The sequence below is a fragment of the Lissotriton helveticus genome, chromosome 12, assembly GCF_964261635.1.
Source record: "Lissotriton helveticus chromosome 12, aLisHel1.1, whole genome shotgun sequence".
Taxonomy (NCBI): Eukaryota; Metazoa; Chordata; class Amphibia; order Caudata; family Salamandridae; genus Lissotriton; species Lissotriton helveticus.
This window is the reverse complement of record NC_136073.1, coordinates 15,443,755-15,470,247: the sequence shown is the minus strand read 5'-3', so window position 1 is coordinate 15,470,247 and position 26,493 is coordinate 15,443,755. Positions and strand designations below refer to the sequence as shown.

General features: G+C 47.8%; 2 protein-coding genes across 5 annotated transcripts in view; one reads left to right on the top strand and one right to left on the bottom strand.

The window, feature by feature from the left end:
- The window catches only part of LOC144799799 (mast cell protease 1A-like), a 328,485-nt gene that overhangs the window by 221,832 nt on the left and 80,160 nt on the right, over positions 1–26,493 (bottom strand). The gene's annotated exons all lie outside the window — the stretch shown is intronic.
- NCLN (nicalin) overlaps positions 1–26,493 on the top strand; it is a 42,457-nt gene that overhangs the window by 2,919 nt on the left and 13,045 nt on the right. For 2 of the 4 annotated variants that reach the window (XM_078670002.1, XM_078670001.1), the window contains exons 2-9: positions 4,744–4,934; positions 5,236–5,380; positions 19,543–19,637; positions 20,469–20,549; positions 20,688–20,791; positions 23,444–23,532; positions 24,202–24,341; positions 24,725–24,903. In XM_078670002.1, the coding sequence (XP_078526128.1) occupies positions 4,744–4,934; positions 5,236–5,380; positions 19,543–19,637; positions 20,469–20,549; positions 20,688–20,791; positions 23,444–23,532; positions 24,202–24,341; positions 24,725–24,903 (1,024 nt within the window). The remainder of the gene's footprint in view (positions 1–4,743; positions 4,935–5,235; positions 5,381–19,542; positions 19,638–20,468; positions 20,550–20,687; positions 20,792–23,443; positions 23,533–24,201; positions 24,342–24,724; positions 24,904–26,493) is intronic. The other 2 variants (XM_078670003.1, XM_078670004.1) reach the window with 1 other exon arrangement.

Here is a 26,493-nt window from a genome sequence, read left to right as displayed (position 1 = left end):
TTGAAGTGCTTTTTATCCTGTTTCGTAACGCCTTTGTACAGTTCCCAGTAGGTTCTTTGACTAGGCACGACTAGCGCAACTATTGGGCAACCAAAGTGCCAGCAGCATGTTTGTTTTCACTGACGGGCAAATCCTGTTTTAATTATGGCACTCCATGGCCTCGTACCGTGGTGTTGCAATACCACACTCATTAGGACAGTTCTTCACATTGCGTCTGCACCAACTACAAGTTAACCACGCTAATGCACCTGCTGTCTCATTAATCCTTTGAGTTGACCTGGCGTCCGCTGTTCGTCTCTAGATACAGCTTCATGAAATCTGTAGTGCCAGAGCCAGCTCCAAGGTGTTTGCTTCTGGCCCCAGAGCTGTACTCCATGCCTATTTAGTGTCATTGTACGTGGCACATTTCTTCTTAGGCCAAAAGGTACATTTTTTATTACGTGGAACAAAACTAATGATAAAATATCGTATACATCTGATTTTGAGAGTAACCGACTATCTTATTAAATGTTTTATTCATGTGGGACTTTTGCAAAGCACTTCTAACCACCCCAGGTTTGCCTCGGAGCCCTAGATGCACTAATAGTGTAATATATTGCTTAGTCCAGGTGACGGTGAGCAAATCAGTGAACCAAGATTTAAAAAACTGTGTTTTTGTTGCAAGAGTTTACCCACTTTTTGCCCCCTTTATAGCTACTGGATGCTTTTTCAACTGGCAGTGCACTGAGGCCTGCTAACCAGAACTCGGGGCAGTGCTCTTTCCTTAAAACAAGGTAATGTCTGTACACAATTGGCAAAGGACTTTCTTACCCCTGTAAGACCCTAGTAAATGGTACTTCTGGTACCTAGGGCAGGAGTACTAAAACGGATTCCTAAGGACTTCAGCATATCTTATGCCACCCTAAGTGACCCACACACAGATTCCACACAAACTGCCATTGCAGGCTGCATGACGTTGCGAACCACGTTCGACAACCTGACATGGCATGCTCCCTGTGTGCCATGTCAAATATACTGCATGGGCTATATGTAAGTCACCCTTAGAGCAGGCCTTGGAGCTTTAAGGCAGGGTGCATTACAGCATGTGAGAACATAGTGGCATGAGCAGGTATGCCCCTGTAATGTCTAGATATATTGCTGGATAGTAAAAGTGAGCTGGGAAGCCATCTTAAGGTATGTACTAGGCACTGGTCAAAACTAGTTTCCCAGCTACATATTGGCTGAAACCCATGGTGTTTGGTATCAAACACCTCATATTAATATACCCACACTGATTCTAGCGATTGATTTATTAATACATGCACCACAAGGGCACCTGAAACCTACTACTCCTCTAGTGTGCTGGCTGACTGGTCCTGTCCAGCCTGCCACCACAGACGAGTTTGCCCTCTGGGAGGTGAGAGCCCTGCTCTCAGAGGTCAGAAACAGTGCCTGCTGTGGCAGGAGGTGTTTACACCTCCTCCAGCAGGATGGCTGGTAGATTAGCATGTCAATGCAGGGAACTTCAAAGAGCCCACTGCCTTTGAAATGCAAGCCTGGTTTCCTCCAGACCTGGGAGATGCCATCCCCTGAGGCCCATTTGGCACCACGATATGTGGGAAATTAGCTATGCAAGGAGGTGTGTTGCACCCCAGGCTAGTCACACCCCTAGAGTTCAGCTACCTGAAGTGAACACGAAAATTAGGATTTCACCATCTTGGTTGTGGTGAAATTATAAACTCTGGGACAGGGTGATTTCCCCCCATCCCTACAGGAAGTGGTCATCTAGGGGGTGTAGTGACCCCAGTGGTAAGTAGCCAACTGACCTCGCTGTTTGGAGATGAAAGGAGAACAAAGAAGAGCCCACAATGTAAGAACTGAGGAGCAGCATCCAGAAAGCGGTGTCGCCTCCAAAAGCTGTGGAAGAGTGACCCACAACTTCACCTGGATAGCAACATCTTCCCTGGAGCAAAGGAGCTGCTTCCCTGTACGTTTGCCGGCACCAAAAGGCTTGAAATTAGCCTATGCCAGCGTGACCCCATTGGACCAAACGGCACTGCTCACAAGCCCCTGGCCCAAGTTGCCATGAGCCGACGGTGCCCCTGAGGCACAGAGACCGTTGAGAGTTGAGGGCCCCGCCCTACCCACCCCCCTTGGGTCCAAAGGGCTGGTCCCCCAGTCCCCACCTGCAGCCTCTCTTGCCAGATGACAGAAACCGCCAGAGCCTCAGGCTAATGAAACCCGACACCAAGAAGCACCACTGCACCGAGCCCCACAGCCCAGGGAGAAGTGGACCAACAGTGCCAACCGGGTTGGAGGCCTTCAAGAGCTGAGCCCACCTTTAGATTTGGCCAATCTGGTCCCTCAGTCCATGCCTGCAGCCTATATGTGCAGGCCCCTGTACAACCGCAAGTCTCCTGCAGTATGACCTCGCCTGCGAAACAGCCACTGCAGCTGTGCCCAGCAGCCAGAGTTCCGGTGGAACAGCAGTGTCCCTGCATGCCCGAGGAGCTCGGAGGCAGAGCTCCCCCGTGGGTTCACCTGGATTGGCCCCCTAGTCCATACTTGCTGACTCTTTTCTAACCGGACCTTTCCCAATTGACTTCAAAGGGGCATCCAATGCTGAATGGCACTTATGCACCTGGAATCCCCAGGATCGAGGTGGGCTGTCGGTGCTGCCTTTGATCTTGCCCTCTACTTACCCGTATGTCCTGAAGAACAGTCCCTGATATCGCAAAACAAAGTACTTACCCAATTACAAACCTATTAGTGTTAAAAATATATATAAAATTAGTGATATTTTGAGAAATTGGTGTGGATGTCCCTTTTGATTGTGTGCAGCTATTATTGACCATTTGTGTAACAAATGTCCAACACCCATGCTTGATAAGCCTAAGGCTGCTTGACCACTCTACCACAAAAGTGCACCTTGGGATTGTTAAAGCAAGCGAAGTCCACTCATAAGGGATACCTGGACTTTCTGCACAATATACCTATTTTTGTTATATATAGAGCCAGCTTCCTACACAAGATATGAAGTGTGTCAGAAGACGCCCCCCACATGATGACACAGTCCCTATAGTCTCGGAGAGATGGAAAACCACTGGTCTTGAGCGTCTGAATGGTTTATGAAGCCCTTGCTCATTCTATAAAATTTTCGTTCCTAAATATGTACAAACGTGTGCATTTGTGTTTTTTTCCAGTACCTGTAACATTTTTGTGTGAAAACCTTATTGGGTTAGCTGTGCCTATGCAGCAAGCTGCAGAAAACACCAAATTGTATTACGGTTTTAAACCTGTTTATTTTCAGCCCAAGTATGCAAGAGATGTAGGTACTTAAAGCAACACATGATGGAATGAGCCATGCTTTTCCATCAAAGATGTCAAACCCTCGTTTTTACTCTCGCTCCATAATCTAATACCTTCTGTCAGCCTATGTATGATAGGTCCTTGATTCCTTTTGGGTTCCATTTTGTTATGAAAATGAAAACAACCTTGATCTGAGGCGGCTTAGGTCCTGGGCTCTCATCTCATCTGTATCCTAACAAACTTTTTAAGCCTGCTCTTTTTTAATGCTTTTTAAATTAAATTTGAGCCAAAATTATATTAAGGGAAAGGTCTGAATGATTAGTAATATCTAAAATTGCACGTGGGCTCTTGACTTAATGCCCCATATTATTAGATCTCCCACTATAATCGACTATCATGTTAATAAAACAGTAAAGTGCATTGGCAGCCAAATGAGATAAAATGCGTTACGGAGAGTGTGGCAAGACTGTGGAGAGTGTGGTGACCACGGATGACGACAGATAAGTAGTTAACATATTTATGAAGTTGCAATAACCAGCACTTACTTTCATACCACAGCCAGTTTCCCTGTATTCAGACACCATATCCGGAATCCTAATTGTTCTTAAGTTTGCTGGTATGGTGCCATGTAGAGGAGGGAATGTCACTTTGGTTTGCTGGGAGGTGAGGTCATGTGGGTAGTTGCAGGCCTCGGTTTCCTCGCAGAATGTTATTAGCAAGTACAGCTTCAAGTTGCTTACCTAATGGAGGATTTTTTTTCCTTAGGAGGGTACTTGTGGATGGAATTCCAACAATGAAGTAAAGAAAAGGCTATAAACCGCTAAAGTGCCCTTTATCGGTATAGATTGAAATTGAAAAATGTGATTGGTTTAGGCAAAGCGCAGTGTCTATGATCAAAGTTTGTATTTCTTCAATCGGCCAGTGAACCCATTCATTTTTGTCAACTAGACTAAAAAAGATCTGGCGATCCATGGAATACATTTGAAGCGCAGCTCATCTCTTGCCGAGGTCGGCTAAAGGACCTAAATGCACATCCAGAGATCAATGATCTGTCGGAACCATGTGTGAAGCTCTTTGTGAATATTGATTTGTATTTAATGCATGAAAAAGAAGCCTGCTACATAGGGTCAAGATTTCCAATTTACAGATTCCTGTTAGTAATCCCAGTCTTGTTCACATTTTGAAGAGATGTGAGGCGCGCTCACTTTCCTTCATCTCTGCCAGCACTTGTGTTGAGGCATTGAGGACGTGCTCTTATTGGCAGCAATCTGAAAGCTGATTAGATCTTGGGCAAGGCAGGTGTGTACACTCCTCTCATCAAGAGTTACAAGGAATGTGAAGATCTGTCAACATCTGGGATGCATAGATGGCGAGTTTCAGGTCTTGTCTTAGTCATACCTATGTTGCTCCCACTATGAATAACGTCAAGCCGCTCTCTTCGGTGTCTCACTGCAGGTACTCGGAATGCTGTACTCAACACAGAAGCGCGCACGGTGGAGGCAGATGTCCTCAGTCGACGCTGCGTTCTGATGCGTCTCATTGATTTCTCATACGAGAAGTACCAGGATGCCCTTCGGCAGTCAGCTGGGGCTGTGGTCATCCTTTTGCCCCCAAACATATCCACCATGCCACAGGACATCGTGAAGGTACATATATCAGGATAACCCAGCAGAATGACTCGTTAGCAAAGTCAGGCCAGGCGCGGCCTTACGGACACAGGGATAGGATGGCACAATGTGTGTGCCTCTCCAGCGACTATAGGCTGTGTCTAAAGTCATGCTGCCCTGGTGGGGGATCTCCTTTTAATCCTTGTGCTCTTCAGAGGTAGCAGCATGTTGACTGTTAACTGTTGGGAACATTTCTTAGAATTGCATTGGGCCAGTGTAACATTTGACGCTATTCCAATACAACATGTAACATGTCACTTGGTTTTATTTTTGTTCTTAGCAATTTATGGCTATTGAGCCAGAAATGCTGCTTATGGAGACGGTTGTTCCAGTGTACTTTGCAGTGGAGGACGAAGAGCTCATTTCTATATATGAGCAAACTCTGAAGGCATCTGCATCTCAGGGCTCCGCCTCCGCAGCTGAAGGTCAGTTCTAGCAACCTGATGGAAGCCATCCTTTAGTAGCCACCGCCGTTGATTCAGTGTGTCACTTCCTGTCGGAACACTCAGAGGCTGCCGTGGTGTAATGTGAGCAATATACAAAAACAACTGCAAATGACTGTTGGTATATGTTTTTATTATTTTTTGCACTGGTGGCTAACTCCTCCTCCCCCCCCTCCAAGTAACCCAGAAGCTGTAATTAGCCAGAAGATAAACCGTAAAAAAAATATTAATATTGGTTGGTACCCGTATTAGCAATCTTTGATCAGATGAATGTAGGCTGTTGAATTTCAATACATTTTGACATTTTTTGAGATTCCTAGTTTAGACTGGTCTCTTACCTACGAGGCGGTGGTTTTAGTTGATTTCAATTTTGTAAGTGTTAAGTTATTGAAGTTGTAAAAAGATATCCAGTTAGAGTATCTTGTAGCTCACCCTGTGTGTAACTGCGTAACATTTGCCCAAATAAGGTACTTAGTGTAAGTATAAGGAAATAAGTTACTTACCTTTCATAGATTCACATGCTTGAATCAGATTAAATAGCAGTTAAATAGTCATCATATATGACGTTTAAAATGTGTGTGTGTATATATATATATATATATATATATATATATATATATATATACACACACACACACAATGGGGTATGTGTACAATACATTAGCGGATGGCGGGGTAGAACTTACTATTATGGCTCACTTTTACTGTTAAAGACACTGTAACAACCCCTGGCCCACTACCACATCTCCGTGGACTGTGGAATTCAAGCAGTAGTGCTGCGTAAAGTTTTTTTTCTATTTTTCCAGGTCGCTGCTCTGCAGATGTTTTGTATAGACACGCCAGCAAACAACGCTTGCAAAGTTGATATACTTCTAATAGAATGAGCTCTCACCTTAGTCTGTATTGACGTGACAGCTTTTTGATGACCGAAATGTATGGCAGTAGCTATCCACCTTGCTATACTTTGTTTAGAGAGCGGGTAGCCTTTCCTAGGAGCACTGTATGCCACTAGCAATTGACTTGATTTACCAAATTGTTTTGCCTTGTTATGGTAAAACTTTAAAAATCTCTTGACATCCAAGGAATGTAATGTTCTTTCTGCTACATTGTTTGGATCGTGAAAGGATGTCTTTAAGGCTATCGGTCCATTTGAATGGAAGTTTCAGGATACCTTTACAATGAATTGTGGGTTCTTTTGCAGAATCGCTCCTGAACTCTAGAAAGGGTTCTTGAATGGTGAATACTTTTTTCACCTACTCGCCTTGCTGATGTCTTTGCCAGTAGGAGTGCCACTTTCAAAAAAGCAATTTAATGTCCACTTTGTGTACAGGCTCAAATGGGTTCTTCATTAATTGTGAGAGTACTGTATTGAGTTGCCAGAGCGGGGGAGGACGTTTTACTTTCAGGTAAACCGTATACAGCCCTTTCAGAAATTGTCTGATAAGCCTGCTGCACCATGGGGATGTTGATAATCATCTGAAGTGAGATCTGGCTGCTAAGTGTACCTTAAAGGGGGCATGACTGGACTGTGCCAGATGTAACAACTGAGGAAGAATTTCCTCCGGTGCAAGCTTGACCGTTGGCATCAAATGTAAAACTGCTTCCATTTAAGACTATAGTTCTTGTTCATAGTATCTGCTCCAGCTAGAATATTTCTGCATTCACCTGGGATGTCCAAATGTGCAAACCCATTGAATTCAGGAGCCAAGCTGACGTGTGTAAGGATCTTGGGTCCAGCTGAAGTATTTGGCCTCCATTCAACGTCGGCAGACCTGGAAGTGGTTGCAGTTAGATGTGCGGGCTCTTTGGTAAGAGCAGTAGCTATGTGAACCAATGTTGCATTGGGCATCTCAGAGCTATAGGATTAATCCTGAGAAGAGGAGTCGGAGGAAAAGTGTAGGCAAAGAATCCTGACCATGTGACCGAAAGAGAATTCCCCAACAACTGGTGATTACAATTGTAGGACGTTGTGAATAGGTCTAGATTTGGCGTGCCTCGTTGATGAAAAATGTCCTCTTGGACTTCCTGATTGATCTCCCATTCATGGCTAGGTTTTTTTTGTTTATTCTGCTTGGCATGTCTGCTATGACATTTTGCTTCCCAGGTACATGTTCCACTTTGAGTTTATCTGGTGACTGATTGACCGCTCACATATCCTCTGCGCCTCTTGGGACAGTGCTTGGGATCTTATACCCCCTTGCTTGTTGATATATAGTGCATGGTTGTGGTGTCTGTGCGAATGAGCACTGCATACCTTAGTATTCTCTGCAGAAAAGCTTGTAAGGCTAGGTGTACTGCTTTGTGTTCCAGAAGGTTGATATTTAGAAGTAACTGAGATGGTGTCCATTCGCTGCTGACTTGCAAATCTTGGAGATAGTCTCCCAGCCCTCTAAGGAAGCATCTGTTTGATTACCAACTGGGAAACTTGAGGTATGAAGGTTAAGCCGGTGGAGAGATTTGCCTCAAAACCACCAAGACAGTGCCATACATATTCCTGCAGTGACACAAACTATATAGTCGAAAAAACGTTGCGTATTGTTCTATTGTCTGCCCAGTTCGTCTGGCAACTGCCACAATTCGGAGGTGGCAGAACAGTACCAAAGGAATGCATGAGGTCATCATCCCTATCAGGGATTTGAATAGGCAAAATGAATGTGACCTGCTTAGACGGGGGCGTGGCTACGCAAGCGGCAATGGCGGTCGCAGCTTGTTAGAGCTCCCGCCGGCCCGCACTTCATCCGACACATTTATCCTAGCCCCCGTACCCACTGCTCACTCACTTGTGGGGCGGACATTCCTGGTGGCGTCGAGGATCCTCCCGTGCCGTCGGCAGTGACCCTTGGTGCTTGGACGCGCGGAGACGGGGGACGGACGAGTGAGGCCTGGTATTCCGGAGAGGCGCCGGGACCTCGATTTTGGCGGTCCCCGGCTGAACGGCCTATGGGTGGGTCGGCTGGCCCGCCACTCGCCGCTGAACTTCTGCTGCCCTGGGGCTGAGGGACGATCGGCGATTCTCCTCCTGGGGCCCTGCGGGAGAGGTGTGCGTTCCTGGTGCCATAGCACTGCCTGCTCCGCTGCGGCGGCCCTGTGTCGGGCTGCAGCCGCGGCCTCGAGTTTTGCGCACCCCCATCGATTGAGGCTGCGCCTCCACCTGCTGATGCCCTGCGGTGCTCGGAGCACACCTGCCCTGGAAGCCCCGGCGGTGGCTGGACGACGGCGAGCAGCTCGGAGCGTCTTGGCTGGCCAAGTGCCCAAGGACAAACCGTGAGTACCCCCCCCCCCCCCCCTGGGTCCCCGGGCTCTGCTGGAGTTGGGGCTGACGCTGTGGAGCCCGGGAACGGTGTGAGAGGGACGCCACACAGCCCACGGGGGATTGGGGGTCTCTGACTGTCAGCGGGTGGAGTGCTGGTCTCGGGGCCTGTCTGGACTTTGCTTGGCCACAGGGCTTCACCGCAGATACAGTTATCCGGGCCCCGCTGAGGGACCAGCTGCCTTTACACGGCCCTCCCCTGCTATACTTGGTGAAGGGGCTTGGGGTCCCTAAACGGCCGTCCCCTCATACGTGGTAGACAATACGCAAGAGACTTGCAGCCATGACCAGGGGAGGTGGCGGCCCCACCAAGCAGGTGACGATCGACAAGTTCACCGGGCCCGGTGGGGGCCCTGGGTTGTCAGGAGGTGGCCAGCAACAAGGAGGAGGGCCGTACAACGCGGCACTAATGGCGGCCATTACCCAATCAAGGGATATGCTCGATGCCAAAATAGGAGCGGTGGGCGCAGATGTCACCCTCTTGCGTCAAGACTTGCGGAATGCTGTGGCACGGATCACAGAGACTGAATCCAGGGTGTCGGTTGTGGAGGATGATGTCGGCACACTTAAGAAGAAAATGGCGGCAATGGAGACGGCGCAACGAGGCCTGGCGCTTTGAGTTGAGGACGCTGAAGGGCGCGCACGCCGCAACAACCTCCGCTTCATTGGCTTTCCAGAACGATGTGAGAAGGGTAACATGGAACAATTTCTCACGCAGTGGCTGGGGACCTGGCTGCCCCCGGAGGCTTTATCTACCTGCTTTGTTATTGAACGCGCACACCGCGCCCTGTCGCAGATGCCACCGGAGGGTGAACGGCCTAGGGCAGTGATTGCTAGACTGCTGAATTATCATGACCGGGATGTCATTCTAAGGGAAGCGAGAACCAGGGAATCCCTTCTTTATGAAAATCGTAAGATATTGATCTTCCCCGACTACACAAAGCTAGTACAGCAGCAGCGCCAATCCTTCATGGACGCCAAGGCGAAACTGCGAGGTCTTAAACTCCAATACTCTCTGTTGTACCCAGCGCGCCTGAGGGTGATTTTCCAATCACGTACACTGTTCTTCGATACGCCGGAGGACCTCTTCAAATGGACCGACGAGACAGTTAGGGTCCGGCCGAATCCCCAGCCGGGGCTGAATCCGGGGCCATCGAGGGGGACGTCACAGGAGCGGACCAAGCCCAAGAGGAACCGACGATCCAGGTCACGTAAGCGGTCGGCCTCCCACAGCGGCGCCCAGGCCAGTGGTAGGACCGAAGAATCGGACCAGTCTGAGGTGGATAATGGCCAGATCTGATGATTCTGCGCTCCTCTGAACACTTGTCACTGCAGGTTTTGGCCACAGGAGTACAGGCACTTGGGGCTCGATGGACTGGTGGCAACATAGCTGCCTCAGGATTGATTTGCGACTGATCACTGAACGTGAGGGGGAATTGTGAGTGGGGGTTCGGGGACTACACATAAGGGGCTACTGCTCTCCTATGAATGTGGGAGGGGTAGGGGGAGGAGGGATGAGATTACTGTTTCTTGGGGAGTTGGGATCCATTGGCATGGCTGGCTCAGGGCTCTCTGTTCTGGGCCAGATCTGATGATTCTGCGCTCCTCTGAACACTTGTCACTGCAGGTTTTGGCCACAGGAGTACGGGCACTTGGGGCTCGATGGACTGGTGGCAACATAGCTGCCTCAGGATTGATTTGCGACTGATCACTGAACGTGAGGGGGAATTGTGAGTGGGGGTTCGGGGACTACACATAAGGGGCTACTGCTCTCCTACGAATGTGGGAGGGGTAGGGGGAGGAGGGATGAGATTACTGTTTCTTGGGGAGTTGGGATCCATTGGCATGGCTGGCTCAGGGCTCTCTGTTCTGGACTCGGGGCCACCCATGCCGCGACAGGTACTTCATGGTTTTTTGAGGTATAGGGTGGGGGGTGGTGGGGTGCGGGTGGCTGGAGACAGGGCCACTGAGTTGGGACTGCAATTTGATCAAGACTATGATGACATTCAGTTGATGGTTGGTTCTGGGGTTCGGGGTGGGACGGGAGTTGCTCGTCGTGTTCTCTTGGGGTTCTGGGGCGGGAGGGTGGGACTGCACGTGTGTTTTGCTGTAGTGTTCTTTACTGTGCGTGGTAAGTGGCAATGGCGAGGACGTTCTGTTGGATGGGTCCCACTGGATTATGGCTGATAGGACTCATAGACTCCCCGAGGCGTCTCTGCGGGTGATCACATGGAATGTCAGGGGGATGCTTGACAAGATCAAGCGTGGTGCAGTATTGCGATGGGGAAAAAATGAGAGTGCTGACATTTTCTTGCTCCAAGAAACCCACATGATGGGCTCGAAAGTGCTGGGCCTAAAGAGGTTTGGCTACCACCAGGTGTTCCATGCCGGATTTTCCCGGGGATCTAGGGGAGTGGCCATTCTGATACATCGCAGGGTGGCATACGTTCATGAGAAACAGTGGGTTGACCCGCAGGGTCGCTATATCTTTGTCAAGGACATGGTGGGCACTGAATCTGTGGTCTTTGGGAGTGTTTATGCCCCCCCTCCCCTGCAATGGGCCCTAGCTGAGAAACTTTTCACAGTGTGGGAGGACATCCCCGAATCCCTGGCAATAGTTGGTGGTGATTGGAATGACGTGATGGATGCGAGTGTGGATCGCCGGCGGCGCCGGGAAGTGATTGACACTGCGCCCCGCCCACACCAGACTGCATGCTATGACTGAGGGACTGGGCTGGTCGGATACCTGGAGACATATGCACCCTACCACACGTGAATATACATATGTCTCGGCTGTGCATGGCTCCTATTCGAGATTGGACTGTGTGTTTGTGCCTAGCGGCTGCTTGTGTAGAGTGAAGAGTACTGACATCTTGCCTAGGGGTCTGTCCGACCACTCCCCGGTATCGATTAGGGTGGAACTCCGCCGACAACGCCAACCGTTTTGATGGAGGATGTCCTCGTGGCATCTCCAGCAGCCTGCCTACGTGACACACTTACGGGAAGCGTTAGACCTATATTGGCGGGAGAATCTCATAGGGGACATCGATGCCAGGGTGGTATGGGAGGCCATGAAGCCCACTATCCGTGGAGTGGACATAGCGTGGTGTGCCGCGGCGCGAACTGATCGCAGAAGCGGCCACGCAGGTAGAAACTTTGGAAGAGCAGAACCGCGCGGGGGGGGATGACGCCGGGTTTCGACTACTTCTTCAGGCTCAACAGGCCTATGCATCTGTCCTGCTCGATGAGGCTAAACAGGCGTGGCTGGCCACGCGCAGTAGAATATACCAATGGGGGGACAAGTCATGTACGATGCTTCATAGACTCTGCCAACGCCACCTCCAGCCGCTTGCGCTGCCAGGACTCACGTCCACCGACGGTGAGGTCCTTACTGATCCAGTCGAACTAGCAGCGAGTTTTGCCGCATACTTTGCTACCCAATACGCCCCATGCGACCGCCTGTCAGCTGACGAGGTGACTAAATTTATCGAGGACCTGCCCCCCAAGGTAGTGTCTGAGGAAACTAGGAAGGCCCTGGATGCGCCCCTTACGGCTGAGGAACTGGGCGATGCCCTGGGACAGCTTAATACCGGGAAAGCCCCTGGCCCGAGTGGCTACCCGAGTGAGTTCTTTAAAAAGTTTCATGTACAGCTGGGGCCCCATTATCACCGCGCGCTTGAGACTGCGCGTGAACAGGGCACACTGCCCCGAGACTGGAGACATGCCGAAATCGTGGTCTTTCAGAAACCAGGTAGACCCCCGGAGAGGCACGACTCATATCGCCCCATCTCATTACTTAATATTGAGGCTAAAGTTCTGGCTAAAGCTCTAGCAAATCGTTTGTCCCCGCATATAGCAGACCTAGTGCATCCGGATCAGGCCGGGTTCATGCCCCATAGAGCGACGCGACACAACATCAGACGCGCACAGGCGGCGATTGACGCCATGGGAGCCACAGGGGAGCGGGCGGCTCTGTTGCTAGCTGACATTAATAAAGCCTTTGACTCTGTTAGCTGGCAATACCTATTTGCACTATTGCCCCTTCTAAATCTAGGCCCGGTTTTCCTGTCCTATATCAGGCTACTATACACAGACAATACGGCCTCGGTGCGGGTTGCAGGGGCGGTATCGGAGACGTTTCAAATTGGTCGAGGGACTCGACAGGGATGCCCGCTCTCGCCCTATCTATTTGCTCTACATATGGAGCCGTTGGCTGCCTGGGTACGTATAGATGCGCAAATGCGGGGGTTTGTATGGAACGACAGCTTAACGGATAGAATTGCGCTTTACGCAGACGATGTCCTTTTCTTTCTTACCGATCTGCAGCGCTCGGGACCGCGCGTACTGGAAATTATGCGAGTCTTTGGGGAAGTCTCAGGTCTATATTTGAATCTGCGTAAATCTACCCTCTGGGTGCTCGATGGAGACGACGTGACGGATCCCTGGACGCTGGGGCTGCAGGTGGCTACGCATGGCCTGAAATATTTGGGGGTGTTCCTGTCGAGATCGGCGGACGTTGCTTGGGAGCGCAATGTAGTGCCAGTTTGGGATCGAGTACAGTCAGATGTCAAGACTTGGTCTCGAATGCCCCTCTCTATATTTGGCAGGTCCGCAATTTTTAAGATGGTGGCACTCCCACGTCTCCTCTACCAATTGCAGAATCATCCCTATCCGATTGCACCCCAGTGGTTCCGACAGGTCAATTCGATCTTGGGCCGCTTTCTATGGGCTGGGGGGACGGCCAGAGTGGCACTACGTACGTGCTTCTTGTCCACTTATTGCGGAGGCCTGGCCACCTCTGACCTGTTATCCTATTACCAGGCCGCTCATCTGCTTATCCTGAACGATTGGTGGTATAGCGACAGAGGGGATCCGGCCTATGTCCTGGAACGCTCCTTGATGGGCGACAACACGCTCCACACGGTCCTTTACTCGGCCCGCTTGCGGCGGGGTCTGCCGAGGGTCACGTGCCTCGTTTTTGCCATATGGAGACAGGCCTTGCGCCGCATGGGCTGGTGGGGTCGCCTGACTGCTGAGACGCCGCTATGGCACAATGGTCTGTTACCCGAGTTGTCGGCCTTATCAGGATTTGACGGCTGGGATGCGATTGGGATTTCGCAACTGGGAAATGTGATGTCCGGAACGACGCTCAAGTCCTTTCAGGCACTTAGCGTTGAGTTCAATATGCCCCAGTCCCAATTTTTTCGGTATTTACAACTTCGACACGCACTGATGCCCAGTATTGCCAACTTGGATTCACTTCCCGATTTTAGTCCCATTGTGGCAATAGTCTTTATGGGCGATCTGGGAGATAAGAAAGTCTCCCGCATCTATCAGACTTTGGTCACTCATTGCTCCTCCACCCTTCTTCCGTTAAAGGGGACTTGGGAAGCTGATGTTGGCCCCCTTGACGAAGATGACTGGAGGGAGGCTCTGGAGTCCCCTAAGGGAGGAGCCATTGCTATACGGCTTAGACTAATCCAATTCAAAATTCTCCATAGGGCCTACTTCACCCGTGAACGACTGTGGAAGGCTGGCTTGATTGGGTCCCCAGAATGTTTGCGCTGCGGGAATGCAGTGGGCGGTTTGCTCCATACATTATGGTCGTGCCCGAGGCTGGTAGGTTTCTGGAGGGGTGTGTGGGGCTGCCTGTCGGAAGTACTGCGTTGGACTCTTCCTCGCACCCATCGCCTAGGTCTACTCCACATCTTAGAGGGGGTTGGTGGAAACATATATAAACGACACTTGCTGCTCCTGGGACTGGTGATGGCCAAAAGAGACCTGGCCCGGGCTTGGAAGGATGTGAGCCCCCCCCCCTGTGTGCTTGGAAGGCCGGACTGGACTTTTGCATGGGCCTGGAACGACCGATTTTTGAAGCACGAGGTTGCCCCCGCAAACATTTCAAGATATGGAAGAGGTGGGCTGAGTATAGGGGGCTGACACTTGACCCTCCAGCGGAACTGGAGGAAGATCTCTAGAATTATGTTATTGGCAAGTTCTTGCATTATGCTACGAATCTTATATCATGATGAGACACAACGGCGATTTATACACGCGTGCAAGGGGGTAGGGTGGGACACAGGGGTGGAGTTGGGAGGAGTGGGTAGTTGGGGTTTATAAGGGTGGGAGAAGGCATAGTGGTGATCCTTTATATTTGTCTTTTCTTGACTGCTTGGTTGGACGCTTGGTCCTGTGCTGCGATTGTAACATGATGCTTGGTGGTGTTCTCCTGAATGTGGGGAGCCACGCGTATTTCTTGCCTGATCCTACCAATAAAATTTGTAGTGAAAAAAATAAATGAATGTGACCTTTTTTCCTTGCACTAAACGGGAAAAGTTGATCAATCTTGTTCGTCTTTCTGGTGTTGTATATTCCTTGTTCTGCACTGTATCCAGTGTAGGTCCCAAGGAAAGTTATCCTTTTGGACGGCGAAGGGCTGATTTTTGTGGGTTTAATGTAAGGCCTAGTTTGTGCAGATTGATGGGAATGTGCCTTGACCAACCAATCTTAGAGCTGTGGAAATACTTGCTGTTATTTCTGTCTTAGGAATGCAGCTACCGGAGCCAGGTACTTTTATAATGGCTACCCGCTACTGTGAAACGTTAGCATTTTCGATGGCGTGGATGGATTGGAACATGGACGTGAGCATCTTGGAGCTCTAATGTTGTCATATCTTTCTGGTTTAGAAGATGTCTTGAATTGTGACCATGAGAAATTTCTGTTTTCTGGGATATTTGTTCAGTTTCCTCAAATCCAAGATGGGTCTCCATTCCCCCTGACTGCTTCCTGACCAAGAAGAAATGGGAGTTTCCAGGTACTCGTTCTATGGCCCCATTGCTGAGAATGGTCTAGATTTATAACCTTAGAAGGTGCAGATGATTTATAGAGGACATCTGGGGTGGAGTCGGGGGTGGATTCTGAATGAATTCCAGTGTGGGTCCGAATCTAAATGGAGCCAGCATCCACTGATCTGTTATTTCCTTCCATTTAGAGAGATGATAGGATTCTTTTTGTCTCCGAAGCATGCTGAAGGTGATGAAGCTGTAGCCGGTGCCTGTAGTTAGTCACTGTTGCCTTCCTGTATCTTTGCCCTGTAAAGCCAGCTTTTGTCTCTGGGTTTGTAGGCTGCTGGAGGAGGTTGTTGCTGCTGGTATTGTGGTTGAAACCGCTGCGATCAAAGTTGGTATGTTGGTAACCACCCATCTCAGAAAATTGACCTCTTCCTCGTGCACCACGAAAAGGAATTTTTCTGTATTACGGATACCTCAAAGTAATTGGGTACTCTGCATCAGTTTTCATGGACTTAAGGGCCTCATCATTGTGTTCATCGAAGAGAGCTTCACCATTATATGATGGTCTATAAATTGTCATTGTACCTCAGGTCTAAAACAAGTGGCCTTCAACCACACCTGGCTCCGTAAGACTGCTGCTCTTTCTAGCTGTCTGAAACCAGTGGATGCAATATCCATAGCGGTGTCAGTGATTTCTTAGGGGGGTATGCGATCTGTCTTGCAGGATCTTTTTGGCTTCTGCTTTGACATCATATGGCAGAAGATCTATATATGGTGCTTTGTCTGACCTAATTTTTCGGTCATACATCTGAGCTCTGTCAATGATTTTGCTGCACGGACTGTCAACGGTGACATAGAGGAGATGTGCTTTCCAATGTTGTCCAAACGCCTTCCCTCCCATTCAGGTGGTGGCAATATTGACACTGATGAATTTTTTGAAAATCGCTAAGAAGCCTTGGGTGACCACAGAGTCAGGTTTCTGGTATTGATTCAGGCAAGCTGAAGAATTTTCAGGTACCTTATACTTTTTGTCCAGACGTGGCAACACTGGCGTCGCTGTTGCAGGATTGGGGCCTCACGCTTCCATGGACTATGTTCCATGAGGCCCTGTGAATATCAGTTGACAACCAGTGAGGTAGTGCTTTGGTGAGCCTATCCCCGCACCTGGTGCGCGGGCGGCAAACGTTATTGATGGAGACCCTCTTCCTCAAATCTGGGATATTTCAGACCTGTCTATCACCTTCAGCAGGAAGCAGTGGCTTTTTGTCCGATTCTACACTACTTCCGCTGCTTTGGAGGGCAAAGTCCTGATGAGCAGACCTTTTAGATTGTTTGAAGGATTCTGGGGAGAGGGGAGGAGGCAGAATATTCAGCCCATGAAGGGGGTCTGGCGTGCCACTGGGGTGTGCTGTAAGTGAAGTTAACCGACTGATCACCTGGGTGTATTTTTCTACTGACTTGGTGCCAAGTTAGTGCATAGCTGACTGAGTTTTATGGTCACCTCAACCTTCTTCCCCTAAGTCAGCGGAAACACTGCCTTCCGTCGCATCTGCCTCATTTTGGAACTATAGGGGTGCCTCCATTTCGATTGGGGGCGAGCCCTAGTAACTTGGGCAAACAGACCTGGGTGCCTGTTTCTATGTACCCGCGGGGTCAGCCCGCTGTCTGGTCAGACTGTCCTTCACCCCCAGGGGTGCGGTCAGTCATCCCTTTCCTGGGGGATCTACAGCATAAGTCTCTAAGAAAACCAATTTGACTTAAAAATAGGTCAGAGGTGGTGAACCTATATAACGCACTAAGGATCAAGGGTGTACTGTTGTGTCACGCCGAAGTGTTCAAGCTAAAAAAATCTGTAGCTACCTTCAGCTTTCTCTAGCGTGTTGACTAGGGAAAAATGATCTATGTGCTTGCCTAGTTGCTGAGACTAAGGATCAGATGTGGTCTCTTACCCATGTGACAGCGGCTTCCAAACAGACCTCTGCCCTAGGATTTAGCAGAACTTCAAACCAATTATGGGGTCTCCTCACTGATTTTGTTTGCGCAGACGAATCCGTTCGGGCAGGGTTCCTTGTCCTTCGGCAGCAGTCAGGCTCTATAAACCAATTTTTCCTATCTGGCGCGACAAAATGTTGCTTGGCTATGAATTTACCTTAAAACAAGAGGCGTTTGGCAAAACAGGAACAAGTTGGTTTAAATAAACGCAGCGGGTGGGAGAGTCTCTACAGAATGAATCGGAGGAAATGTCTCCCCGTGTACTAAGTTTGGCTGACGTTTATATACATCTTGTGAGGTACAATTAAGTAATTTCTGCATTCCTGAAAAGCATTTCGGTCATAAATAGTTTGGGCATCTGATAAGGACACAGATGGCTCTCGAACTCTGGGAGAGCTAGTGTGGGCCAGTGTGTATGCGTCAAGATGTCAGTCATGAGACGCGTGTGATCACTACGTGTGGTGATGCATGTCGTGTTCTGATTGGCTGATTGTTCCTATCTACATGTGGTATCTAGCTTTATGGTATTTTGGGGCATCGTGAGCCTTTGGCCAAATGTGTTTTATTGGGGCAAGTTTCCTCTGAACAGTTTGTGGTGCAACTATCTATCTGGCGGATCGATCAGGGTTTTCCCTGGGTACGTGTTTATCTTTACGCTAAGTGAGACCTCACCAGTGACCTGCCATTTGATAGGCATGGTTGTGGGTCGCAGGACCTGCCTGATCTCGTATCTCTGACTCTGGGTTGATGGGTAGGTCTCGTTACGTAAATCCGACAGCAATGATACGAGTTTATTTGAACGCCTGAAAATAATATGGCAGTGGCTGGTATCATATGTATCAACATTTTCAACTTTGTGCATACAGTTGTCCTAGCGTACATTGACTTTACTGATATTGACAGTTATGCTTGCCTAGGTCATAGCTAAGTCTCCAGTTTTTTATGGATTTTTACAAATGAATACAGACAGAAAACAAGTGTTTTCTGTCTGCATTTATTTTTAAAAGTGGATAAATACAGGAAATTGGGCTTCTTCTAAGGGACTCTGTGCAGTCTTTCATGAATTATAGGCCAACAGCTGAGAAGATGGACAGCACGGGAAATTAATAAAACAGGATGCAATTTCATTAAATAATGCCATGTGGCAACATATATTTGTGGTATAATGCTAATATTAACCAGTGGATGTTTTGTTATATAATATTTGGCAGCTGAAATAGCTAAGACAGACATTAAAGTATGAGTGCGCGTCTATCAGTTAAATGTGGAAATGTACAGTTTCACAACTGCATTTTTCCGCAAAACACAAAATAAGTATGGATAAATACAGACGACAATGATCAATAAAAACCATAAAACTGGGAGCCCTAGGCCTAGCATACATCAACATTGTTTCTACTGATAACGTCATATTTCGTGCATGGATTATGGCAAACATAGGCGTAGTTACTTCCAGCATTGACATTGTTGTGCGGCATAGATTATGGCATACAATGGCATTTCATTTAGGGGTATTGACATCGCTATGCTGGCACAGGGTACGGCATTGCATTTGCTGCCGTCATTGGCCCTGCACATATCATGATATTCATTGACCTCGTATTTGCTCATTCTAATAAGATCACTGTGTGGATTAAAGTAGGGGATAAAAGATGTTGTATTTGTACTAATAAACACCTAGAGAGACCGCAGTTGAATTCAAAAGGAATACAGAGCAAGCCAGTTTTGTTAGCCAGGAAGGCAAACTGTCAGGGGATTCATACAGAGGGGCAGAACCGGAGTAATAGACAAGAGATGAGAATTGGGAGAATGGAAGATCAGTTTGTAATCCCAGAGAATCCTTATGCAGCTGATGGCTACACTGTGGGGCTGTAGAACTCTTAAATGGCTGAATGGTGGCCCGGTTATGCTTCATGTAACATTTTTCAGTGATTCCTTATATTAGTATATTTTTGAAATGACAATTGTTCGAAAATACTAGCAATGTTTTGAAAAATTCAGAGATGGAAAAAATAAACCTTTATTTTTGACATCAGTCTTTTTGTTTGCAGTCCTCCTTCACACCGCTACGGCGAACGGTTTCCAAATGGTGACCAGTGGCGGTCAAAGCAAAGCCGTCACTGATTGGCAGGTGACCAGTGTGGAGGTGAGTTTGGCCTGTTGGTGGCACTACCATGGCCTTCTAAAGTGCAGTGTTAGATTGTTCGCATTGTCAGCAGTGCCAGTAAAGGTTGTGCATGATTGCTCTGGATAAGGGCTTGCACACAAAGCTATGGGTTTTCTCTACCTGGCCCTCTATAATACTTCATGAACCTCTATTTATTGGCCTTTTGGTGGTGTGCAATGACGCACTCCCAAGAACGACCCATTTCCTGGCACGGTCTCTTGTCTTATGAATTCAAAGTATCACTCGTGTACCTCTTATTCACTTTTCCACTTGATCCTGAAATCTTGAACAAAGTACTTGAGTAGTTGCTATTTTTCTGTACTTGTCCCACAACATCCCCTCTGACTTTTGTCTGAGAACGTCTTGCCTGCAGCCTGACTTCCTTTAATCGCAGGCCACAACCTCCAGTATATTCTAAAGACCTACGATCCACCTTCACAGCCACCAAAAGGCAAGCCTTTGTCATTGAGAAGAGCATAGTGTTATCACTGTATCCTCTTTACGTCACCTGACTTGCATAAAATATCTAGGTTGATGCTGTGCTTGTGATATCCTCAATAAATCAACACATTGTGCTTCAAAACAGTCTGTAATAGGACTTTCTTTAATGGGTTGCCTGTATAAACCGAGCCTTTGTTTATTAGGTTATTACAGTGGGTATGGGAAAGAAACTACTCCAAGCTGGTTTGCTAGTCACGACTAGTCAGAATAATGAGTTGGACTGATAAGGTTCGGCTCAAAAACCCTCTTAATGCACATAAGATGCCAGTGTCTGTCCTTCCTGTTGAGTACCTGTTGTTCTTGTTGTAGGGAAGACTAGCAGGCCTGGGTGCCGAGGACATACCTACCATTGTGCTAGTTGCACATTACGACTCATTTGGCGTAGCCCCGGTGAGTGACTTCTAATTTTGTTTCTAGAATGAATCTTACCACTCTTGTGGGCTCCTTCCCCTTTTCCACTACTTTGGACCCTATACTGCCATCATCTGGGGCTCCCTGGCTAACCTTCTCGTTCATGTCTTTCCACAGTGGCTCTCCTACGGGGCTGACTCCAACGGCAGTGGTGTCTCTATCCTCCTGGAGCTGGCGAGGCTCTTCTCTCGGCTCTACACATACAAAAGGACTCATGCAGGGTAAGAAAAAGACTTCTGAATGATAGTAGAATCAGGACGGAAAGAGAAATGTGGATGCAGATGCTTCCCACTTTTCTCGCAGCCTTTTCTTTTTAAATACCCTCAGCACTTTTACCTTTAAAGGTGCTTTGTTAGCAGTTCTTCAGAGAGGTGTCCTTTCCATTGGCGGAGGACACGTTGAAGCATCTATACTACGACAGATCTGTTTTGGAATTTGTCTAGTGACACTGTAATAAAGTCCTCATTTGGCGCTCCGTTTGCAAAGGGCCTGGAAGTTAGCCTAATCTTTTCATAGGGGTCATTGTGTGCTCTACCAGGTTCTGAATGAGAGCTTCATGGATTTCTAGAAGAGCAGCTCTTCCAGCACTGATATGTTGGAGTTGGAGCCTTACCACTAACGCTGGGTGGTGAGCTGGAGTACAACTTTGAATGAATCAATCAAGGATTTGTAAAGCAAGGCAAATCACATGTGAGAGTCTCAAGGCACTAGGTTTGCTGCTTGCTTTGTGGTGATCCGTTCGTTCGAACAGCTCCTGGAAAGCTGGAGGGGGTAATCCTGAGGTGCAGGGTAAGGGTGTTCCATGCTTTGGCTGGCAGATGTGAAAAGGAGTGTCCTCCAGCGTTAATTCTGCGGATCCGGTGAGAGGTTTCTGCAAGGAAGAGAGAGGTGGATCATAGCGGTCTGGCTGGTTGGTAGCAGGTCATGCGTTTGCTGATGTATGCTGATCCTTCGTTGTGTATGGCTTTGTATGCGTTGGTCAACATCTTGAACTGGCATCTCTTCTGGATCGGAAGCCAGTGTAACTTCTTGAGGTGGTGTGTGATGTTGTTTCCTCTGGGGAGGTAGAGGATGAGTCTGGCTGTGTTTTGTATAGCATGTAGTTTCTTCAGAAATCGTGTGGCAATTCCAACGTAGAGTTCATTCCCTTAGTCCATCCTCCTCGTGGTGAGGGCCTGCGTGATGGTCTTTTTGGTGTTGACTGGGAGCCACCTGAAGATCTTGTGGAGCATGCAAAAGGTGTTGAAACAGGCGAGGGAGACTGCATTTATCTGTTTCTTCATGGAAAGTTTGCTCTCCAAGACGATGCAGAGGTTGCCGATGTGGTTTGTCGGCGGAGGATGGGGCGAGTTAAGAAGGCAACTAAGTTTGGTTCCATGGAGAGGTGTTCTTCCCAAATATGAGGACGTCTGTCTTATCAGTGTTGAGCTTGAGACATTTGTCCTTCATTCACTCAGCGACAATAATCAAACAACTGTGTCAGTTGGCTTTGGTGGTGGAGGGGTTTTCTGACAACGAGATGAGCTGAGTTCCGCTGGTATAGGAGATGGTGTGGAGTCTGACGTCTTATAATGCGGAGTCTGACGTCTGACAATGCTGCATCATGTACATGCTGAAGAGGGAAGATCTTTGGGGGACTCCGCAGATGATCTTCTTGGGTGCCGATGTGAACGGTGCACGGCTGATTCTCTGTGTTCTTCATGTGAAGTATGAGGAGATCCATTGGAGTGTGTCTACCTGGATTCCGATGTGGTGGAGACTGTTGAAGGTGGATGATAGGTCCAGGAGGATTAGGGCTTTCATTTTGGTGCAGTCTAGGATGGCCCTGATGATGTCGGTGGCTGAGTTCTGGCTGTCTAGGTGCTGTAGTTAGCTTGGAATCTGTATTGTGAGGGGTTCAGAATGTTGCCGCATGCTAGGTGTTCAGTGAGCTGCTGTGTTATTGCCTTCTCTTTTACCTTTGCTAGAGAGGGGAGTAGGGAGATGGGTCGGTAGTTCTAGGGTTCTGCTGGCTCGACAGAAGGTTTATTCCAGAGAGGCCTCACTCGCTTTGAGCTTCTACTGGTCCTAGTGATGATCTGTGGCAGAACAATGGGGTGTGCTAGTAGGGAGTGCTATGCTGCTTCTTGAAGATTAAAGCCGCTTATCGATGGTTTTATTTTACAGTACTATCCTTTGCTGTCTCTTGGGTGAGAGATGGATGATAAAAACATACACCCAGAGGAATGCTAATGCAATCAAAAGTATTTGTACTCCTCGAGGCTTCTCGCCATTAGCCAAAATCCAGGGAGCTCAACCATGCTGCTGGTACAAGGCATATGAAGTGCTGGAGTCATTCATAATTTGTGATGGATTTGAGCCCTCACTCTTCACCATAGCATGGAAGTATGATTCATTTTCTAAATCGCAGAAGAGGTTTAGTGCAAACCCTAAACATGATAAATGGTTGGGGAGAGGGTGGTATAGAGGTACATAATTTGGTGAATAGCGCACAAAAAAAGGAAAATGTAAAAAAAACTGTGAAAGGTTTTTACCAGTTTACCGGTTTGACAGTGACAACTTACCAAGTAAGTTACTGCTTCATTTTGGCTGTCTGCTGTGCTCCCTGAAGTAGTTGGCTGAACCTCAGTGAAATGCTGAAGATGTGAAGAGGGAGCGGAATTGTAAAACGTCTCTTCACTGTCGAACACAAGGTTTCGTCCAAAACCTGTCACCAGGCTGTTACAGTCTAACGTACCAGTAGTACACCTTACTGGATTGAGCTTGGGATTCTGACCAGTGCATCAGCTTGATTGATTCTGAGCAGCACCTTTGACTCGGGCAGCTTTAATGAATACTGCTCACTTCTCTTCACCCCCTTCAACTTTGTGCAGGTACAACTTGCTGTTCTTTGCATCCGGTGGTGGAAAGTTTAACTATCAGGGGACGAAGCGGTGGCTGGAAGATAACCTAGATCACACAGGTGAGTGTCTGAATGATATTCAAGTTGGAAGAGATTGATTTCTTTGACTGACGCTGTCCTAGATAGGATGTAGGACGTGTTCTGTGTTGAATACTACGTAGAGAAAGCTCTAGTAGAAAAGATGTCCATGGGTGCTCTGTAGAATACTATGGAGGGCCCTCTACAGAGTAGCGAGGACCCCTTGGGTTCTGTGGGGAGACAGTGGACCGGTTTTACAACAGGAGATGATGTGGGCAAAATGCACAAATGTATCAAAGAGATGGCGGCAAAGTCAATATTTCTCATTCATTGCATTGTATCGTTTTCAAGAGTGACGGTGTAGTTTCCTAGTCGTGGAAGGGTATGTACATTTAGCCTCTTTTCAGCGCTCGTCCATTGGACTGCACAGCTGGTATGTCTTGTGTTCCATCTTCTATAGGATTCAAGAGATCGCCATTTACACTGAATTACCGGATAGTGTTGCCCCAGTCATCAAAGCCCTTTTTTCATTCTTAGTCACTCCATCTCTTGGGAAAAGGTTATAATCTGGTGTATGTAACCGTCAGGGGGTTGGGAAGCCAGTGATGTACCCCCTGACAAGTGCTGTTGGAGGTCAATTGAAAGCAGCGTTGTCCTTCCTGACTAGGTTGCTGATCTGACGCATTCATCAGGCTGTTCTTTCTGTTCCAGATTCCAGCCTCCTACAAGACAATGTGGCGTTTGTACTGTGCTTGGACACCCTAGGCCAAGGGGACACGCTTCACCTGCATGTCTCGAAGCCTCCTAAAGAAGGAACGCTGCAGCATACCTTCCTGAAGGAGTTAGAAATGGTAAGAACTGGCAATGTGAGCTACACATGTATTTGTAGGTTGCAGGTGGAATATTGGAAAGGACCAGGTAGTACTGGTTAACCAAAGGATTTTGGGGGGGGTAGTGGAGGTGGGGTTGAATCAGAAAAATGGTGTCAATTCTATACTGGGATCTAAAAAGATCATTCAAGGGGGGTGGGGGTATTGTGTGGAAATTGAGGGCCAGATAAAATTTTCGTAAAAGTCTTGAACTACCTAAATGTGGGTCTGGTGTTTTTGCTCTCCTCTAATGGAGAACATCTGGGAGTTCAGATTGTGGCGATAGAAGGAAGTCCCTCTTCCGTTGGCATGAAGCAAGGTTTCAGGCTGCATCCTAATGATCAGAACTTGGGTTCCCTTTGCAGGTGGTGGCAAACCAGTTTCCAGAGGTGACGTTCTCCATGGTACATAAGAAAATAAACCTTGCTGAGGACCTGCTTGCGTGGGAGCACGAGCGCTTTGCCATCCGCCGCTTGCCAGCCTTTACCATGTCTCATCTGAAGAGTCCCAAGGAAGGTCTCCGGAACAGCATTATGGATGACAGGTTGGTGACTAGCACTGGCAAGTCCTAGCCAAATCTGTGAGTAGTTTAGTGTCTCGGCATAGAATGGACACATCTTTGCATAATTTATGGTATCTGCGTAGAATAATTGAATTGGTTGCTAACTTTCTTATATTTTGGTGCTGGTATCTAAGACCACCAGCTGGTTCTGGAGATCTGGAACTTCCATAGTAGTCTTTTTTTCAATTGATGCAGTAGTCTTTCTCCTTGTTTACATGCTTTAAGTAGTTCCAGATGGCAAGTCAGTGCATCAGGGAAAAGATGTAGCACCTGGTGGTGTTACAGGGGCTCTGAGGAAGTGTACTCTCACATAGTATTGGTCAGCCCCTGTTAATAAATGGACTTCCTTGAGCGTATTGTATGCCGTAGGGTATCTTCTGTAATAATATAAGCGCTTGGTTATGAGTGGAAAATACTCCCCAAGGAAGACTCTAGGTTCTTTCACTCCACGTCAAGCTTGTGACAGAAGTAGGAGGCTGCTACATGGTACACAAGTCTGCAATCCAAGATGCCTGCAGAAGAAACCCTTATATTTACATGTGTAACTTTAATCTCCTGATACAAAGTTCTTGATTGCTTGGAGTGGTGGAATGGAGGGAGAGGATGGCTGTGGATTATTGGAGGCGAAGGGCATACCAAATGAAACCAATCCATCCATGGGCAAGGCAATGATTTGCGTCCTCAAATGTTTGGCCAAGTCTCATAAGACTAGAACCACAGAAAGGGCATTCTCACTGAGCCAAAAAGGACACAAGCCATCACTATTCCAAGATCCACCTACTGAAACCCTGCGTGTGTATTGTGTACTATACACAGCTTTAAAGTGGTACTTTGCGGTCAGTACCATGTTGGTTTATCTTACCGTGTAATGGGGTCAGCAATGGCACCAGACAAAAAGAGCTAGCTTGCTCAGGGAGCTAATAAGTAATGCTTGGTGATGGCTTAATTAACGCTCCAGTCTTGAAACGAACGCATCCAATAAGAAATCCAACATTTAAACACTGAATGGGTACCTTATCAGTGCCCAGGGTCTTAAGAAACTCAACCCACAGTGTCAGATGTTACTGGGGACAGAGATAAACAGTTAATTTCATTGGTGGGGAAAAAAGCTAAATCTCTGGGCCCTGTTCACAAAGGTAAATATGAATTAATATTTTTCATGACTGACAAATTAATTCAGAAAGCTCTTCCTGGCAGCTGTAAAAAAAAAAAAAAAAAAAATACTGGCTGGAGCTACAAGCGTGAATATTTTGCTGTTGCATATCCCACTCGAGGAGCAGAAGTGGGCATTCCAAGATGTGATCTGCCTTGGAAGTTTAAGAATGCCGACAAATATGTATATTTGTGGGCATTCCTAAAATCGATTACCGTTTGTCCCACTGGAAATGGTCTGAAATCTACTGTAACAGAGGACTGGAGTAACTCCCTTTCTAGGGTGCAAAGTAGAACTGATCACTTCCAGTTTTGCTGTGGGTGTAGAGGAAGGGCTTTCATCATGGATAAAAATATTTTCTCAGAAGAGCAGGGAAAAAATTTGCATTTGGACAGGGCATCCTAATTGGCTCATTGCCA